The following is a 17,569-nucleotide window of genomic DNA, read 5'->3' as shown; positions in this document are numbered from 1 at the left end:
AGCCACACAGGGCAGGGGGCTGTTAGCCAAAGGCCAGGGCTCCCCCAGCACAGCTCTTTTCACTACACAGGCCTTGGGAGCTGGGGAACTCATTGCCACTTGACTCCTTGCAGCAGCAGAGGGCACAGTGGAGGAGTAGGAGATAGAAGCTCTGAGCTCGGGCCCCCATCCTCCCCTAGTAGCAGGAGGGCAGGGAGCGGGTGCCGTAGGTGCCCCCAAGCAGGACATGGGGAGGGCTGAGGGGGCACAGGCTGGGCTGCAGAGGGAATGAGCAGCCCCCAAGAGACAAACCACCCAGGGAAAGTGGCTGCACAGCCCCCCCCCGGTCAGACTGGTGCCTGTGCTGGGAACAGAGCTGTGATCTGGGCTGCCTCTGTAGGGGGGAGGCTGGGAGTGCCCTCCCCTGGTCCGCTCCCCTGGGCTCCTAAGCCCCCCCATGCAGCACCCAGGACCTGGCCTCCCCTTCCAAGGGGGCAGCCACGGAATGCCATGGGGCAGGTTCCCCCCCCCCCCCCAAATGACCAGACATGGGGGCGCCGGCAGGTTTTGCAAACGTCTATTTATTCAGTAATTCCTCTCACCAGTTCTGCACTAACTCCCACCCCCACGCTGCCTCCAGCCAGACAAGCAGCAGACGGGCACCGGCTCCAGCAGCAGGGGGTGGGTTCCCCCGCTGACACGCCCCCCCCCCCGCCCCCATACAGAACCGGCACCGCAGGGCAGGAGACGCCCCATCCCCCGTCAGTGAGCAAGTGAGTGTGTGCGGGGGGAGGGGGCGGAGTCAAGACAACACGACTAACAGTAAGGGGGTGGGGTTAAAGCGCCTCAAGAACATGAACAGGACCATGGGGGGGTTCCCAGCAGGGAAGGGGGACAGGACTCCCCCACCCAGCCCTGAACCTCAGACCAATTCCTGGGGGGTGCCCCCTTAGTCCATGTTTTGCATCACTTTAACCATGGGGGGCGGGGCGTGGGGAGGCCCCGCCCAGCGAACCGGGGGGCGGGGCATGGGGAGGCCCCGCCCCTAGCGGATGGTGTAACGGACGTAGGGCACCTCGATGTCGCACTCGCTGTCGTCGTTGCAGCAGAGCTCGAAGACCAGGGCCTTGACGTGCCGCCCGATCTTCTTCTTCGACACCTTGGTCACAATCTCCGTCATCCTGGGGGCGGGGCATGGTCAGGGCGGAGCCAGTGGGAACCCCCCCCAGAGGGGGGAACCCCCCCCAGACCTGCAGCCAACGGGCAGACCCCCAGGACCAGGATAGCCCCTGAAGCGGGGAATCCCCCACCCCGATCCCCCCAGACCCTGAGACACAGAGGAGAGCCTCCAAACCAGGTAAACCTGGCCCCCAATTGCCCCAGAGGAAGGAGGACACCCGCCCCACCCCCCCGAGGGCTCCCCCAGGTACGTACGGCTGGTCGTGGCGCTCACGCAGCTTGGCGGGCGGCATGAAGAAGGAGTAGAGCATGGAGACGCCCTGCGACAGCATGGTGATCTCCAGCCGGTGCTCGCTCTGCAGGGGGGACGGGGGGGGGTGTCAGACAGTGCCCAGCCCCTCCCGATCCCCCCAAACCCGCCTTCATCACCCCCCCCCCCCCCCGGCATGGTGATCTCCAGCTGGTGCTCGCTCTGCAGGGGGGACAGGGGGGGGTCAGACAGCGCCCAGCCCCCCCGCCAACCCTCTCCATCATCTCACCGCCCCCCAAGCCCCCCAGCATGGTGATCTCCAGCCCGTGCGTGCTCTGCAGGGGGGACGGGGGGGGTGTCAGACAGTGCCCAGCCCCTCCCGATCCCCCCAAACCCGCCTTCATCACCCCCCCCCCCCCCCGGCATGGTGATCTCCAGCTGGTGCTCGCTCTGCAGGGGGGACGGGGGGGGGGGTCAGACAGCGCCCAGCCCCCCCGCCAACCCTCTCCATCATCTCACCGCCCCCCAAGCCCCCCAGCATGGTGATCTCCAGCCGGTGCTCGCTCTGCAGGGGGGACGGGGGGGGTGTCAGACAGTGCCCAGCCCCTCCCGATCCCCCCAAACCCGCCTTCATCACACCCCCCCCCCCCCCCGGCATGGTGATCTCCAGCTGGTGCTCGCTCTGCAGGGGAGACGGGGGGGGGGGGTCAGACAGTGCCCAGCCCCCCCGCCAACCCTCTCCATCATCTCACCGCCCCCCAAGCCCCCCAGCATGGTGATCTCCAGCCGGTGCTCGCTCTGCAGGGGGGACGGGGGGGGTGTCAGACAGTGCCCAGCCCCTCCCGATCCCCCCAAACCCGCCTTCATCACCCCCCCCCCCCCGCATGGTGATCTCCAGCCGTTGCTCGCTCTGCAGGGGGGACGGGGGGTGTGTCAGACAGTGCCCAGCCCCTCCCGATTCCCCCAAACCCACCTTCATCACCCCCCCCCCCCCCCCGGCATGGTGATCTCCAGCCGGTGCTCGCTCTGCAGGGGGGACGGGGGGTCAGACAGCGCCCAGCCCCCCCGCCAACCCTCTCCATCATCTCACCGCCCCCCAAGCCCCCCAGCATGGTGATCTCCAGCCAGTGCGTGCTCTGCAGGGGGGACGGGGGGGGTCAGACAGCGCCCAGACACCCCGATCCCCCCAAACCCGCCTTCATCAGCCCCCCCCCCCCCCCCCGCATGGTGATCTCCAGCCGGTGCTCACTCTGCGGGTGGGGGAGGGGGGAAAATCAGACACCCCCACACCCCCCCTCGCTCTGACACCCCCACACCCAGGTTTCACCTTGAAGTAGGCCAGGAACTGGCGCAGCGTCATCTCCTCCCCGCTGGGCTGCACCCCCTGCACCTCGAACCGGTCCCACAGCGTCCACTCGATGTCGTAGTACTGTGTGGGGGGGGGGGGGGAGGAGAATGGGTCAGAGACACTGGGGGGAGGAACCCCCAGCCCAGCCCAAACCACCCCCTACCACAGCCACTCATCATTGTATGTCAGGGGGAGGGGGGTGGAGAGGAGACGAGTGAGCGCAGGGCGGGGCACAGATTGGGGGGACCCAGCTTGTTGTTAGGGGGCAGGGGATAAGGGCTGGGGCCCCCAGGGAAGTGGCCCTCACCTTGTTGCGGGGGCAGGCGATAGGCTCGGAGAAGCCGAAGAAAGGCAGGGCCAGGTTAAGGAAGCCATTCTTGTAGGACTCTAGCCGCTTGTGGCCCTGCACCACTTTGTACAGCTCCAGACACACCAGCCCCACCACTGCTGCTGTCGTTGTGGCGATGGCCGGGATGATCTTCCCAGCAATCAGCTTGCTCTGGGGAGGGACAGAGACATCAGGATGGGGGGGGGGAGAGAGCCGCGAGCCCCCCACTTCCCCCCAACCGGCCGAGGCCGCAGCCCACCTTGTGCCGGTCGGCAGGCGGGATGTCGTAGTTCTCAGCCCGCAGGTTCGACGCCGCCACGATGAAATCCATGTGGAAATTAGTGTCGTCGTCCTGAACCAGAGAGAGGGTCAGAGGGAAATGCAGCCACCTCTGGGGTGGGGCAGCTGGGGAACAGCCACATATAACTCTTCTTGGGGATGGCTCGCGCAGTGGTGAGATGCAGCCACCTTTGGGTGGCAGCCAGGGAACAGATGCAGAGTAATGCCACATATGACCAGCACCTGCTCCCAGGGCCGGCCTGCACCCCCCTGCCCCCCATCCTGGCTCCCAGGGCCCGCCCTGCCCGGCTCACCTTCTCGAAGTCGATGGGGTACATGCGGAAGCTCTGCAGGCCCTCGGGGCTGGGCAGGCTGGATTTCAGCTCCTCCAGCCGGCTGTCGTCTGGGGGCAGAGCAGAGCCTATGAGCGCCTGGCAACGACACCCGCGACCACCAGGAGCCCCGGGCTCCATGCCAGGGGCCAGCCCTCAATGGCAGCAGACCCCCCACCCCCAAGTCGCGGTGCCCCAGGGCACGCCGAGACAGCCCGCACCCTCCCCCAGCCCGGGCCGCAGTGCCCCAGGGCACACCAGGACAGCCCGCCCCCCCCCCAGCCTGGGCCCATACCAACGGAGGCGTTGGCGTTCTGCAGCTCCTGGTCCGAGATGTGGATCCGCACGCCGGACTTGGGCGTGAACTCGGGCACCTGCACCTGACGCAGCAGTTTGGCCACATCGCCCACGTCCCGCGTGCCCGTGATGCCGTAGGTCTGGGCAAAGAGATTCGCCGCTGCCACGATGTAATCCATGTGCAGGGGCTGGAGGGAGCAGAGAAGATGGACGTTAACCCTGAGCCCTACTGACAACAGCCCCCCCTGTAATCCATGTGGGGGGCTGTTGGGGACAGATGGGTGTTAACCCTGACTCCTAAGCTAGTAATCAATGTGCTGGGGTCAGAGGGAGGGAGGACGGGCGTTAACCCTGACCCCTAATGACGCCCCCCCCATACTCACGTTGCTGTCCTCAAAGGTGAGCGGGTGGGGGCATCTCTTGGGCCCTGACCAGAACAGGGTGCCGGAGTTGGTCTTCTGCAATACACCAGAGGGGGGCGCGGTCAGAGCGGGGGCCTGGGGGGCTGCTGGCTCCGAAGGGGGCCGGGGGGGGCTCACCTGGTGGGGCGGGAAGTTGTGTAGCAGCTGGCGGATGTTGTTGCTGTACTGGGAATGCCAGTGGCGGCAGGCCCAGCCCACGCAGTCAGCCCAGCCCCGGGGCCGCTCGCTCACCAGGCTCTTGTTGACGGCCTCCAGCACCTCCAGGGGCTGCGTGCCCGGCAGCTTGAGCGTGCGCTCCGTGAACTTGGGGTCTCTGGGAGGGGGGGACACGGCGCACACAGTCAGAGGGGGCAGCCCCCCCAAGACCCTCCCGCCCCCAGGGGCGGAGCGCCCCTCCCCCACGCCACTCACGAGATGTACTGGTTGACGCTCTCCGCCGGCTGCTTGAAGAGGCCTTCGAACTCGTCACGGGCCCACTGCGGGACAGAGCAGGGTCACCGGGGTGGGGGGAGCCCCCCAGGTCAAAGGGCAGCACCCAGGGAAGTCGGATGAATTAGAGTCCAGCCCCCGAGCCGAGGAAAGAACCCAGGAGTCCTAGCTCCCAGTCGCCCCGGCTCTAACCCCCTAGACCCCACTCCAGGAGTCCTGGCTCCCAGCCCCGCCTGCTCTCACCTACTAGACCCAACTTCCTTCCCAGCCCCCGCGGGGAGGGAACCCCGGCGTCCGGGCGCTCACCTGCAGTGTGTGCTCAATGGCATTGGGGAAGTTCTTGAGGGTGCAGATGGGGATGGATTTCTCGGGCGGGTCCTGGCTGGAGCTGTACGACTCCGTCAGGAAGGGGATCACCACCTGGACGTTGCCCTTGGTGCCCAGCGTGCCCGACTCCAGCAGGGGCTTGCGGTAATAGACGCACCGGCGGTCCATGTACATCCCTGGGGGGCAGGCAGATAGGGTTAGCACCAGCATGATGGGGCGGGAGGCCCTAGGACCACAGCGATGGGAGGCCGGGATGGCTTGCCCGGCGCTGAGATGCAGCCACCTCTGGGGTGGGGCAACTGGGGAACAGCCACATATAACACTGCACAAGGATGGCTGGCATGGTGCTGAGATGTGGCAGGGGGACGGCCCCACCCACGCGTCACTCACTGGCATCCACGTTGTCCAGTGCGTTGGCCACGCCGTCCAGGCCCTCGAAGAAATCGTCGTCGTAGACCCGCTCAGTGTCGGGCCCCACGCGGTCCTGGTGGCTCGTGATGCGGATGTTGGGGTTCATCTGTCGCACCGCAGCTGCTGCTGTGTCGGACTTCATTTTCTGGGGGGAGCAGGGACCCGGAGTTAGTAGCCCGAGATACGAACGGAACCCAGGCGTCCTGGCTCCCAGCCCCGCCCCCGGCTCGCGGATCCCGCTCCCCATCGCCCCCCAGCGCACCGTGACGTCCCAGGGCCGGAAGAGGAACTGGCGGTTGAGGTTGGATTTCTCGATGGTGTCCATGTCGGTCACGGTCACCTCCCCGCCGTCCCCACACGCCAGCCCCAGCAGGGCAAAGTTCTTCAGCAGCTCGCAGCCGATGGCACCGGCGCCCACCTGGGGAGGGGGAGACACGGGGCTGAGGGGGCAGCGCTGGGGGAAGGTTCCACGCGCCCAGACCGGGCTGCACCGGGGTCCAAGCTCAGCACCCTGCAGTGCAGGCCACGGGACCCCCACAGCAGGCGTCGGCCCCAGAGCCAGCAGCTGGGTTTCTCCCCCCGGGCGTTTGCCTCGAAGGAGCTGGGATCAGACTCCGGCTGGCCAGCAGCTCCAGCTCGTCCCCCCAGGGGCCGCGTCACCCCTTTGAGCCCCGTGAACCAACAGGGTTTGCTGTGGGGCCGAGGTCTGGGGGCTCGGGACCCCACAGTGACAGGAGACCCCTCAGGGCCTGGGGGAAACCCGGCTGCGCTCACCAGGAAATACTTCTGCTGCCCCAGCTTGGCCTGCAGGTCGGCCCCGAACACGGCGATCTGCCCGTCGTAGCGGCTGTTCCTCTGGGGAGAGGGGGAGGGAAAGTTACCCCGGCGCCAGGCTCCCCGCCGCCCCCCCAATCCCACCCCGCTGCTACCCCGGCGCTGGGCTCCCCGCCTCCCCAGCTCTGCCAGTGCCCCCCAATCCCACCCCGCAGCCCCCCGCGATCGCAGCCCCGCCTCCGGCGGTCACTCACCGGGCGGCACTGCTCCTCGCTCAGCACCTCCTTGCTGTCCTGGGGCAGACACTCCAGCGCGTCGAAGTAGAGCCACTGTGTGATGGGCATGAACTTCCCGGAGCAGGCCTGGGGCCGAGGGGGGGCGTCAGGACAGGGCCACGCTGGCCAGCCACGCCCACGCACCACGGCCCCCCGGACGGGGCTCCCCGTACCCCAGAGGACACGGGCCCCCGGCAGCGTTCAACAGCGGGGCCCAGCCCCCAACTCGGGAGCCTCAGAGCTTTCCAGCCCCGCTCCCCTCCCAGAGCCGGGGACAGACCCCCGGAGTCCTGGCTCCCAGTCCGTGAGCCCCACCCCCACCAGACCCCGCTCCCCTCCCAGAGCCGGGGACAGACCCCCGGAGTCCTGGCTCCCAGTCCGTGAGCCCCACCCCCACCAGACCCCGCTCCCCTCCCAGAGCCGGGGACAGACCCCCGGAGTCCTGGCTCCCAGTCCGTGAGCCCCACCCCCACCAGACCCCGCTCCCCTCCCAGAGCCGGGGACAGACCCCCGGAGTCCTGGCTCCCAGTCTGTGAGCCCCACCCCCACCAGACCCCGCTCCCCTCCCAGAGCCGGGGATAGAACCCCGGAGTCCTGGCTCCCAGTCCGTGAGCCCCACCCCCACCAGACCCCGCTCCCCTCCCAGAGCCGGGGATAGAACCCCGGAGTCCTGGCTCCCAGTCCGTGAGCCCCACCCCCACCAGACCCCGCTCCCCTCCCAGAGCCGGGGACAGACCCCCGGAGTCCTGGCTCCCAGTCCGTGAGCCCCACCCCCACCAGACCCCGCTCCCCTCCCAGAGCCGGGGAGAGACCCCCGGAGTCCTGGCTCTCAGTCCGTGAGCCCCACCCCCACCAGACCCCATTCCCCGCCCCGCTCCGGGAACGGGACCCAGGCGTCCTGGTGCTACCTTCATGACCTCCTGGGCAGCCAGCCCCCCGATGAAGGCGTTGACGGGCGCCAGGTCCCCGGCAGCCTGGTACGCCAGCTCCTTGATCAGCTCCTCACTCAGCTTCTCCTGCTTCAGTGCCAGGGGGGCCCGTTCGTTCACCGCCTGGGTCAGCACCAGCACCTCGGCCGCGTCCGCCTGCCGGGGAGAGGGGTCAGCAGCGCCCCACGGGGTGGGGGGCAGGTCACACAGCGCCATGGGGGGTGGGGGCAGGAACGGGACACGAGGGAGGGGCGGTGACACAGACACACCCCCTGGCCCATCAGCCTGTCCCTAGCCCACAGTGGGCCAGGCCCTACCTCGCTGCGGGGCCGGGGCAGACGCTGGTGCTGCCGCTGGAAGTCGTGCAGGGCCTGGAAGGCCAGGTGCAGTTGGGCCGGGCGGTCGAACTTCCCGAAGTCGGTCACCACGAAGTCGGGCTCGGCCAGCGCCACGCTCAGGGGCTTCTGCAAGGAGCAAGGTGGGGTTGAGGGGCAGCCGGCACAATCGCCCATCCTCTCACCCCCTCCAACCTGACCCCCAACGCACGCTCTGCCTGGCAGGGGAAGGAACCAGGGGTCCCGGGCCCGGCTCACGGACCAACAGCCTGAGCGCGCACAGACCCATGTGATGACGAATGCCGTTCACTCTGAACCCTACTGATGGCAGACAAGCTTGGCGGCACCCAGAAAATAGGGATCTCCTGTTCCACAGAATTCAAGTGACTATGGTTTGCCCTCTGCGGGGCAAGGGGAGGTGCCTAAACCCCCAGGTCAGAAAGGACCCTGTGATTCCCCGCCAGGCAGACACTGTCCCCACTGCTGAGCTGCCCCTTGGCCCCAGGCTGGAAGCAGCAGGTTAGGAAGGAGCTGGAAGAGCAGCCGTCCCCACCCTTGGGCTCCCCAGCCAGGGAGTTGAGGTGGGGGGAGAGCCAGAGCTTGGGGCCTGCCCAGCTGCCCCGCCCAGCCCAGAAATGTGGTTCAGGCCCCACTCACAAAGCTGATCTTCTTCGGCATCTTGACCTGGGAGACGATGCCCCCCCGCACGTACTCGGAGAAGCTGCTGGTGTCGCCGATGCTGAAGGTGTAGGGCCCTGCGGGGGAGAGCGGGGGTCAGCAACGTGGGGTGCACGGGGCAGGGAGAGTGCCCCCTGCTGAACTCCCCTCGGCATGGCACCCCCCAGCACGCAGTCCCAACTGCCAGGGGAGAGCGCCCCCTGCCCAGCCCCTCCGCCCCACTCCCTGGGGGTGCCCAGCATCTCACCCAGCACTTTGATCTCCATTGGGGGGCAGTGGTTGAGCTCTTCCATGCCGTCCACCTCAGTGAACGAGACGAAGTCCCCGCTCTCAAAGCCGTGCCGAGCCTCGTCCAGGCAGGTCACCTCCCCCGGGCAGCCCTGCCAACACGGAGAGGGGTGAGCCCAGTAGTGCCAGAAACAGAACCCAGGCGTCCTGGCCCCCAGCCCCCACCCCCCCCCGGCTCTAACCACTGGACCCCACTCCCCTCCCAGAGCCAGGGGGAGAACCCAGGCATCCAGGCCGGTGTTACCTTGGTGATCATGGAGATCATGGCGCTGAGTGGCTGCTCCCCATTGGTGTCTGTCACGACCATCTCGTCCCCGAAGTCACAGAAAAGCTGGCTGTGGGGAGAGGGGTGAGTGTGGGGCAGCCCCCCCTCCCCAAGATCCCCAACCCGCCCCCAGTCTCCAGCCCCCCTCCCCCCCTCCCCCGCGAGATCTCCCGGCCCCATCTCCCTGATGACAGCCGGCACACTGTCCCAGCCCAGGCTCCGGTTCCACCCCCTCAACCCTCCGGTGCCGGCGAGGGGAGACAGGCTGCTGCCCCCCCCGCCCAGCAAGAGGGGAGGAGGCGGTGGCTAAGGAGGGGGCCCCCAGCACAGCACTCACCCGAACAGCCCCCTGGTATCAGCCACCACCATCTTGATGCCCTTGCTGTGGCAGACCTCCCCGACCCGCAGCTGCTCCTCCAGAGGCGAGTTGGTGAGAACCACGACCTGCCACACACGGAGCCCATCAGCGCCGGCCCGCACCCCCGGAGTCCCCCACCTGGCCCGCGCCCCCAGCACACGGAGCTCATCTGCCCTGGCCTGCACCCCTGGGGCCAGCCTCCCGCCACCAGAGCCCCCCACCCGGTCCACTCTGCCCACCCCACCCGGACCCCGTCAGTGGCAGCCTGTGCCCCAGAGCCAGCCCCCTGCCTAAGGAGCCCCACACCCGGCCTGGCCACCCCACAGACGGAGCCCATCGGTGCCGGCCCGTGCCCCCAGGGCCAGCCCCCAGAGCCCCCCACCTAGCACAAAGCCTGTCTGCGCCGGCCAGCGCTCCCAGGGCCAGCCCCTAACCCACCTAGCACACGGAGCCCATCAGCACTGGCCCATGCACCCCCATCCCCCACAAGTGCCAGCCTGCACTCCCCCAGACTCCACTCCCCAGTGCGCTGGCCTGTACCCAGACTCCCTCCACAGCACTAACCAGCACCTCTGCTCCACCCAGACAACCCCCAGCTGGTGTCCCTAACCAGCCTGCGCCTCTCCTGCATCCCCCCATCCCATCCAGCCTGTGTGCACCCCCCACCCAGAGCCCCCTCGGCTTGCATCCCCATCCCCCTGGCCCCCCAGCCTGTAGCCCCCCCATCCTCCAGCCTGTGCCTCCCTCAGCCCTGCCAGCACCGGTCTGTGGCCCCAGGCCCCTACCCTAACCCCTCCTCCCCCTGCAGGCAGGAACTGATGCAGAGCGCCCCGCAGGCCACCCCCAGAGCTCTGGGGTCTCCAACCCACCTGAGACGTGGCAATGGGAGTCTAGCATAGCTGGGGATGGAACCCAGGAGTCCTGATTCCCAGTCCCCCCCTCTTCCCCCTGTTCTAACCACCAGACCCCACTCCACTTCCAGTGCCAGGGAGAGAACGCAGGCATCCGGGCTCCCTCCACGCTTGCGGGTACCTGGAACAGGCTCAGGAAGTCCTCGGTGAGGGCCCCTGTGTGGATGCTGATGGGCACGTAAGAGTTGAGCTCGGCCAGGCGTGGCTGGGAGACCTCGGCCCGGTTCTTCCCCAAATCCTCCTCCCGCAGGTAGAACTAGAGGGCAAGGGGGGGAGGTGAGGGAGATCCCGGAGAGAGGTGGGGCGGGGCAGGACAGGACAGGCAGAGAGGAGGGGAAGGAGACCAGGAGACACACAAATGCCCCGAGAGGCAGGCCGGGGAGGGGAGGAAGGGCCCGGCCACACCGACAGGCCAGCTGGGCGCGGGGGGCATTCCCAGGCCGGGCACCTACCTGGGAGGCCAGGTCTGCCCACTGGGCGGGCTCGGGGTCGTGCAGGGTGACCGACTTGACACCGCCCAGGGTGATGTTCTTGGCAATCTCCACGCCCAGCCCCCGCAGCCCCGACACCAGGACGCTGGCATTCTGTAGCCGCTTCATGGCCTCGTGGCCCAGCACGTACCTGTGGGGAGGGTGCAGTCAGGGCGGGCGTAGTGCAGGGTGCCCCAGCCAGCCTGTGCCCACAGCTCCAGGAGCCAGGGGCCCTGGGCCCATTCCCCACGTGTGACCCACCACCGCGCCCCTCGGCCTCAGTTTCCCAGACAGGGAAACAGCCTTTGTTCTGGGGCGGTTTTGACGGGGTCCGGGGCGGGCAGACGGGCCCACAGGCTCCTGCTGGGGCCCCTGGGTGTGCCCCCCGCTGGTACTTACAGCTGCCTGGAGTACAGGCCCTCGTCAATGTCGGCGTCGCTGCCATTCTTAGCCATGCCCTGTGAGCAGAGGGATCAGAGGTCAGCAGGGCCCTGTGCAGGGGGAGCCCGCTGTGGCCGGGTCATGCCCCTCCCCCCGTGGCGCTCGCTGCCAGGGTAGGCCAGAATCGGAGAGAGGGCCCTCAGTCTGATCCAGGGGTGAGGGAGATACCTTGGGAGGTCTGATCTGAAGGAGAAGGAGGTAATTGCAGGAGGGTGGGTGTGTGTGGGGGCCCCCCACAACGTGCAGACGTCCCCTGGGGGCAGGGCAGGCCGGCATTAGTTCTGGTCCCAGACTGGCAGGACTCCACCCCCCCGAGTCCTGCTGGGCAGCCAGCGACTGCAGGGTTAGCAGCACCTTAGGAACCCAACAGCCATGGCTGCGAGGGCTCTCGCTTGGGGGGCGCGGGGCTGGGTGCCCCGCAGACTCACGTTGGCGGGCGCTGCGCGCGGGTCACTCTGTACGGAGTTGCCAGAGGAGCAGTTTGAACCCGTCTTCGGCTCAGATCCAGACACGCGGCGCTTCTTGGACAACGGCGAGCTGGACATCTGGGGGGGGGGGGTACGGGGCAGAACAGGGGGTCAGAGCAAAGCCCACATCCCCCCAACACCCAACCCTGGGGACACCAAGGGAACCACGCAGCTACTGGATTCCTGAGCAGAGCCAAACACAGGGCGGGGGCTGCTGGGAGGGGGCTGGGCAGGGGTCAGTCTCCCAGGCAGGCAGGGCCTGGGTACTGCTCAGCCCTGCCCCGGGTGCGCTGAGAACTCAGGGCCCCCAAGGGGAGAAGGGAAACCCCAGATTGCTCCACTTCCCCAGGGTCTGAGGGGCCCACACTCCTCCCACAGCTGCAGAGAGAACCCCAGCGTCCCAGCCGAAGCATTGCAACACACGCTCTTCCTACGCCATGCCTCGCAGTGCCCAGCGGCCCGGCACCGCCCGCGTGGGCAGAGACAGCTGCAAGGGGATCAGAAGGGTCAGGATTCAAGTGGTGCTTCCCCTCTGCTAGCAAAAGACGCCACCCCGATGCTCCTCGAAGGGGCTTCCCCCAGCACCGTACCAGCTTCAGCAGCCTTACGTCAAGCTTAACCCCGCTCCTGCGCCAGCCCACTCTCCCTTGCAAGCCGGCCAACGGTCACACTGCCAGTTAGTGAAAGACTGGTTTATCCACCGGACTGAACGATCTCACTTCAGGGGATGCACCCCCGGCCCTGAGATGCAGCCACCTAGGTGGCAGGGCAGTGATGGAAGAGCCACACAACACTGCACGGGACAGCTCGCCCGGGGCTTTCGGGTGCTCTCGTTCAGCTGATTGTCCCCCAAATCTCTCAGATCGCTGGCTGGGGAAGGGCTCTGCTAATGACTGATCCTCTGGTAATTAACCTACCCCCACCCCAGTTGCTGCCAAAGGCTGAGCTAACCCCGACATGCTCCCACAGGAGGCTTCTCTGCAACTCCCAGGCGCCTCCCCTGCTGATTTCACACAACGCTGAAGACCAGAGTTCTTTGAAAGTCATCACCAGGCGGCCGACTTTAAACGTCCGAGCCCTGGGGCAGAGCCAGCCCCGGGCGCAGAAACACGGAAATTCCAGGCGGACTCAAACCACCACCCACCGGCCCCAGTGCCCGGGACAGAACGACACAGAGATCCCACAAGCCCCACGGATGAGGACGCAGCAGCCACCCCAACTCTTCAGTCCTGTACCACCCGTCTAGTCAGACGGGCGTAAGCCCTGGTGGTGGACACCTTTATCCCGGGAAAACCCCGGCTTTTTCCAGTTTAAACTGAAACCCCTTCCCAAGTGGCATGAACACCCCCCAGGGTTTAAATTCACACCTTCGCTTCTACTGATGCACCGTTCCCAGGCAGAAAGGAGAGCACGCTCACCAGAGCAGCACATGGGCTGCCTCGCCCCACCCCAGAGACAGCCGCATTTCAGAGCCTCCTGACAATAATCTCCCCCAAATATATCCACTAAAAACCTCATCCTCCCCTCCCCCCGCTCCCACCCAAAATTATCCTGCAATAGCTACTTAAAGGGGAATTTAAACGAACTAGGCCCCTCTTCCTCAGCACCAGGCCTATGCTGCCCTTTAAATTCACCCCGTGCCATAATCCAAACTCACTTTCAAGTGCAGACAAGCCCCAGAGCAGCGTTCCCCCAGCATAGGGGGCCCCAGCAGAGGAGAAGATGGGCAGATCTCCTCTTAACAGTTTCCCAGGGGCTTACTTTCCTTTTGAAAATAAGAAGCCTGTCTCTGGCCATAACGGTGGAGAAAAGCCAGTGTCATGACACAGCAACACCGCCTGAGTCTGCAGAGAGCCTGAGCCCATTGCTGCCCCAAGTACAAGAACCCGAACTGCTGCCCAAACCCACCACTCTGAGCCGCGCGCCCCATTCACTCCAACGGCGTCATTCCATTTCAACACCGGTGACTATCTCACTCCTTAGTGCACATGAAGAACCCCGAGGGCTGGGAGGATTCCCAGAGGCAGGGCCCCAGACAGGATCCAAATTAAGACAAGCAAGCCATAGGCACCCCGCCAGGGGCTGAGATGGGCTTCCTTTTCCCAAAAGGGCCGGCTGCAGGCTGTCCTGTAACTGAGGGGCAGGGGAGGTCTACACAGCCAACTGGACTGGGATAGACAGGACACTGAGCTGGACAGAAAAGTGTCCTGACGTTCACGTGTCCCTGAGCCACACGTTTAACCAAAACAGAAACAACCCCCCGCTGCCCGTCCTAGGACTGCCCCCGAAGGGTTCTGCATTTAAATTCCCTTTTGCTTCGATCCTAAGAGATCCCCGTGCACACACCCTGCCCCGAGACACAGAACAAGCAGTGGCTGAGAGCAGAAGAAAGGAACGAGAGACAGGCAGCGGGACGGAGATTGGGACTGTTTGAGCACAGAGGGAATGGTGGCAGATTAAAGGCATTTCCCCACTCAGTGGGTGTCCCTACACACCCTGGCTGGGGTGACTGGGTGCCTGCAGAGACTACACGTCTCAGACCAGGCGTCTGGCTCAGCTGGACTCGCTGGGCAGAGCTCACGGGGCAAAGCAGGAGGGCGGGAGCGCAGGGGCTCAGTCTCGGAGGAGTGGAGGTCCCTGAAAACAGAGTGAGACCTGACAGTGGACCGGCCCACTGATGCGGTTCCTCCAAGGGAGGGTTTCAAAGCTGGGCCAGAGCACCAAACCAGTAGCTGCATGACAACAGGACTCCAGAGAGGGACAGGAATAGCCGGTCGTAACCATCAAACTATGACCCTTCTGGGGACCAACAGCAACGGATGCCACGACACAAGGGGAGGGTGGATTGTCCATGCAAGCGGCTGGGACGCTGGGCTAGATGGAGTCTGCGCCAGGCCTCAGCCCCTGGAAAGCCGCAGCGTTCACGAGCTTCCGACAACCCACCGCATTTCGGCAGCCGCGGGCTCACAAGGCACATGCATCCCCTCACTGAGCTGAGAGGCCTTTTGGGGCCAGAAAAAGCCACCAGGTGGGTTGAGGGCTGATCCACAGCCCGTCAGGCCGGATGAAATGGAGAGGAAGGGGAGCGGGAAGCAGATGAATACGAAAGAGAAACCAGTGTCTCCTGTGCCCCCAACTCACTGCCACAGGCCCGAAGGCAAGGCTGACTCAGCTCGCAAGGTTTAACCCCCCAACAATCATTCTTGCTGTGACCCCCCGTGTCTAATGGCGCCCTCTGGCACAGGGCGGGTCCCAGCCTGTCCCCTGTGGGCACCAGAAAGGCAAATGGGCCTCATCTTCTCAGCTGGGTTAGAGGCCGAGATGAGCGACACCCCCTGCCCCGGTGCCCGAAGGCTCAGAGGGCACAAGACGGCAGGGAGCGGGACAGCAGCTGGTTGTCAGTCAGTCACACCAGGGGCTAGCCCAGGACTTCTCCTCAGGGAAGTCAGGGGCTCTCAGGGGAATCCGCCAAGGCGGGAAGATGGCAGACAGGGTGCGGCGGGAGAAGGGAGCCCCAGCTGGGCAGGAGAGCAGGAGGCCCCAGACTGCTAGGTGGCTCTGTCACTACCTGGAGTCATGTTTCCTCCGATAGAAACTGCCATCCCCAGAGACCCCCCCCAGGCCTAGCACTGCTGGGAAAGCAGAGCTGGGCCAGCCAGATTCGCAGCTGAAATGAACATGCCTAGCGCTGGGAGGAGAGGGAGCCTAGGAACTGGGAACCAGGAATCCTGGGTCCTATCCCCAGCTCTGGGAGGGACGTGCTCTCACGTCTTAGACTCCACTCTCCTCCCAGAGCCGGGGAGAGAACTTAGGAGTCCTGGCTCCCAGCCCCCCTGCTCTAACCCACCAGCCCCCACTCCCCTCTCAGAGCCAGGGAGAGAACCCAGGAGTCCTGGCCCCAAAGCCCCACTGCCCAAGGTAACCATGGTCCCACAGGAGGCACAGCCCCCCCAGCTCAGGGCCACAGGACACGAAGTCATGCCAGGGCTCTGCTTCCCAAGCACCCCCTGCCCCACACTGAGCAGGGGGAGGGGCAGTCCCCTCCATCGGGTGGAGTAGCCGGCCGGGCTCAGACCCATCCCCAGGAGCTGGTGAAGGTCCCACGAGGACACCATGAAGCCGCACCCCGCACAGGGGGCTGTACTGCAGGGGCTCCCCCAAGTCCCCCAGCACCAGGGCTCCCAGATCCCTCCCTCAGGGGACCCCCAGGCCCGGGCAGACAAGGGTCCCTGTCAGCTCAGGAACGTTGGGTTGGGGGATCCAGGTCGGGTCTGAGGAGCCAGGAGAGGACCCTGGCTAGGCTTGGGGGGCCGTGGATGGGTCAGGGGAATCAAGGGGCAAGGGGACGCTGGCCAGGCAAGGGATCCCGGCCTGGGAGGATCGGGGGGACAGGTCAGTCCCAGGGGGGTTCGGCCCCCACCCCAGGCGCTTCTCGGCCCAAGGAGAATCAGGGACGGGGGGTTCGGGACGGGATCCCGGAACAAGTGAGCCCGGCTGGTCTCTGGGGGGGTCCGGTTCGAAACCCGGTCTATGGGTGGTGGTTTCCCAGCCAGCTGGGCCCGGTCTCGGAGGGGGGGGGGGATTCGGGGCCCGGTCTAAGGGGGGGGGGGTTTCCCAGCCAGCCGGACCCGGTCTATGTGGGGGGGTCCGGTTCGAAACCCGGTCTATAGGGGGGGTTTCCCACCCAGCCGGACCCGGCCTATGGGGGGGGGATTTCCCAGCCAGCCGGACCCGGTCTATGGGGGGGGGTCCGGTTCGGGGCCCGGTCTATGGGGGGGGGGGGGGTGTTTCCTAGCCAGCCGGACCCGGTCTATGGGGGGGGGTCCGGTTCGAAACTCGGTCTATTGGGGGGGGGTTTCCCAGCCAACCGGACCGGTCTATTGGGGGGGGGTTTCCCCAGCCAACCGGGCCCGGTCTCGGGGGGGGGGGGTGTCCGGTTCGGGGCCCGGTCTATTGGGGGGGGGTTTCCCAGCCAGCCGGACCCGGTCTATGGGGAAGTCCGCTTCGGGGCCCGGTTCCCAGTTACCAATGAGGCTGGCCCGGCCCGGCCCCGCTCGCTTCCCCCGCTCGGCTCCTCTCACAAGATGGCGGCTGCCGGGCCCGGAACAAAAACCCCCCTCTCGCGGCGCACGCCAGGCCCCGCCCCCCGCCGCCCATTGGCCGCCCGGCCCGACCGACGCGCCCCGCGACGCTTACGCCGGCCGCCCATTGGCTGGAAGGGAGAGCGGCCCGCCCCGTGACCCGGGACACGCCCCCTGCCGGCTGCAGACACCCGGATGTGGGGAGAGGAACCGGATGGGACGGTACCCCCGCCCATCTCATGAATAATGCATATCGTAATGAATAATAACGGCCTCGCCCCCTCAGGTCTCCTACAGGGAGTGGAAGGGGCAGGGCTAGAGATGCGAGAGGGAAGGGGAGGGGCTGGGGGCGGGGCGTGGGGCAGGGCTGGGGGGCGGGAGAGTGAAGGGGCGGGGCTACAGGGGCAGGGCAGGGAAGGGGCGGGGTGTGGGAGAGGGAAGGGGCGGGGCTGGGGGGCGGGGCGTGGGGCGGGAGAGGGAAGGGGCGGGACTGGGGGCGCGGCCTGGGGCAGGGCTGGGGGGGCGGGAGGGGGGCAGGGCGTGGGGCAGGGCAGTGGTCCTCACTACCCACCAGATAACCATTCATTAAATTTGGACCCAAAGTGGGCTGCACAGGATGAAGCAAATCCAGAGCCCCCCCACACACACACACACGCCCGCACATGCCCACCCGGACACACACACACACACGCCTGCACACGCCCGCCCGCACACAC

General features: G+C 66.5%; 1 protein-coding gene across 1 annotated transcript; it reads right to left on the bottom strand.

The window, feature by feature from the left end:
• Positions 1 to 546: 546 nt before the first annotated feature.
• UBA1 (ubiquitin like modifier activating enzyme 1) lies at positions 547 to 16,895 on the bottom strand. Its single transcript, XM_077840604.1, has 26 exons — positions 16,799 to 16,895; positions 11,734 to 11,850; positions 11,264 to 11,322; positions 10,847 to 11,015; positions 10,516 to 10,650; positions 9,463 to 9,569; positions 9,105 to 9,195; positions 8,820 to 8,952; positions 8,552 to 8,649; positions 7,877 to 8,023; positions 7,539 to 7,715; positions 6,610 to 6,717; positions 6,356 to 6,436; positions 5,844 to 5,999; positions 5,561 to 5,726; positions 5,150 to 5,346; positions 4,826 to 4,890; positions 4,532 to 4,727; positions 4,376 to 4,450; positions 3,991 to 4,180; positions 3,678 to 3,766; positions 3,344 to 3,436; positions 3,064 to 3,255; positions 2,736 to 2,837; positions 1,414 to 1,514; positions 547 to 1,160 (listed from the first exon to the last, which is right to left on the bottom strand). Exons 2-26 carry the CDS (start codon positions 11,848 to 11,850, stop codon positions 1,025 to 1,027), a joined length of 3,180 nt encoding a protein of 1,059 aa, XP_077696730.1. The 5' UTR covers positions 16,799 to 16,895; the 3' UTR covers positions 547 to 1,024.
• Positions 16,896 to 17,569: the final 674 nt, after the last annotated feature.

The sequence above is a fragment of the Eretmochelys imbricata genome, chromosome 23, assembly GCF_965152235.1.
Source record: "Eretmochelys imbricata isolate rEreImb1 chromosome 23, rEreImb1.hap1, whole genome shotgun sequence".
NCBI classification, from domain to species: Eukaryota; Metazoa; Chordata; order Testudines; family Cheloniidae; genus Eretmochelys; species Eretmochelys imbricata.
The sequence above is the reverse complement of the archived record's forward strand: the minus strand, read 5'-3'. Positions and strand labels throughout refer to the sequence as shown.